The sequence below is a fragment of the Aplysia californica genome, unplaced genomic scaffold (genome assembly GCF_000002075.1).
Source record: "Aplysia californica isolate F4 #8 unplaced genomic scaffold, AplCal3.0 scaffold00665, whole genome shotgun sequence".
Classification (NCBI taxonomy): Eukaryota; Metazoa; Mollusca; class Gastropoda; order Aplysiida; family Aplysiidae; genus Aplysia; species Aplysia californica.
Genome location: NW_004797935.1, coordinates 282,849 through 284,115, shown reverse-complemented (window position 1 = coordinate 284,115; position 1,267 = coordinate 282,849). Strand labels below are relative to the sequence as shown.

Sequence of the window (1,267 nt, the reverse complement as noted above, 5' to 3'; positions counted from 1 at the left end):
CCCCCCTCCTCTTCCGTCACCCCTTGCTCCCCGCAGGTATACAAAAGTCAAGTCTACCTCACCATACCAAGATGGCGGACTCTGACCGGATTTCCCGTGACCTTAGCAAAGGTCGTGGAAGTTCAAGGCCAACACAAACTGTCTCCTTACCCCGACTGGGCGTCCCAGACTATCGGAGACTGCCAGGCACTGCAGTACATCCAGAGCATGGAGATTGACCCCAACACTGGCCACATGTACGTCATAGACACGGGGAGAATTGGGCTGGCGTCTCCAAATGTACAGCCCCAGAATCTGTGCCCAGCCAAAATCGTGGTCTACGATCTGAACACCGACCAGCAAACCGCCAGTTACGAGATTCCGGCTGATGTTGTGAGTAGAGACAAGAACTTTATGAATGACATTGTCCTTGATTACGTCGACGGTAAAGTAAGATACGCATACATTAGCGATGTCGCAGAGGCGAAGCTGCATATCTACGACTTCGAAACTAAAACTGGTCGGAATTTGGTAGACGAGGCATCCATGCAGGCGGAGGCAGATGGGTCGATAATCACAATTAACGACGTAAACTATACGTTCGCTGCTGGCATTGACGGTATAGCGATGTCCCCGGACTTTGACTACGTGTATTATTGTCCGTTGGGAGGGTACAACCTCTACCAAGTGCCAACGTCAACGCTGCGTAATGGCGGAACTTCCGGGATAAGACTTTTGGGAAGGAAAGTCTCCCAGAGCGACGGCTTGGTTTACAGTAGCAAACGTTTGTACTACGGCGGGCTAGGTACAAACGCTGTGTACTTCTGGAACTCTGAGAAAGACACAACCGATCAGAACGTGGACATCGGTCAAGCGAACCTGACCACACAGACGCAACTGGTACAGAACGACGAGACCATGCAGTGGCCAGACACGTTCGCGATTGACGAGGAAGGCTGGCTGTGGTTTGTCTCCAACCGTCTCCACTTGTTCTCCACAGGCACAATGAACTTGACGGGGTCAGAGGTGAACATGAGGGTGTGGAAGGTGTTCATTAATGAGACGAGCTATCTGCACGGAGCTCACACCAGGACGGCGTCCAGGGGTGTTGGCTTGACCACTGCGATGACCGCTATCTACGTCACTAGTGTGTGTGTGGTGGTCAGTGTAGTGTGTAGATGGTGGTGAAAGTTGTGATGGCGCTGGGCGAACTCATGTCTGATCGCTGCCCTAGTCACTGCTGTGTATGCGTGTGTATGTGTGTGTGTGTGTGTGTGTGTGTGTGTGT

At 52.2% G+C, this 1,267-nt stretch overlaps 1 protein-coding gene across 1 annotated transcript; it reads left to right on the top strand.

Annotated features, from left to right (window-relative positions):
- Positions 1–34: 34 nt before the first annotated feature.
- On the top strand, positions 35–1,261 carry LOC101855372 (protein yellow; the record flags this gene model as incomplete). Its single annotated transcript, XM_013087977.1, is given in 1 exon segment — positions 35–1,261. A coding segment is annotated over 1 exon segment (1,133 nt), but the record flags the coding sequence as incomplete, so codon positions are not given.
- Positions 1,262–1,267: the final 6 nt, after the last annotated feature.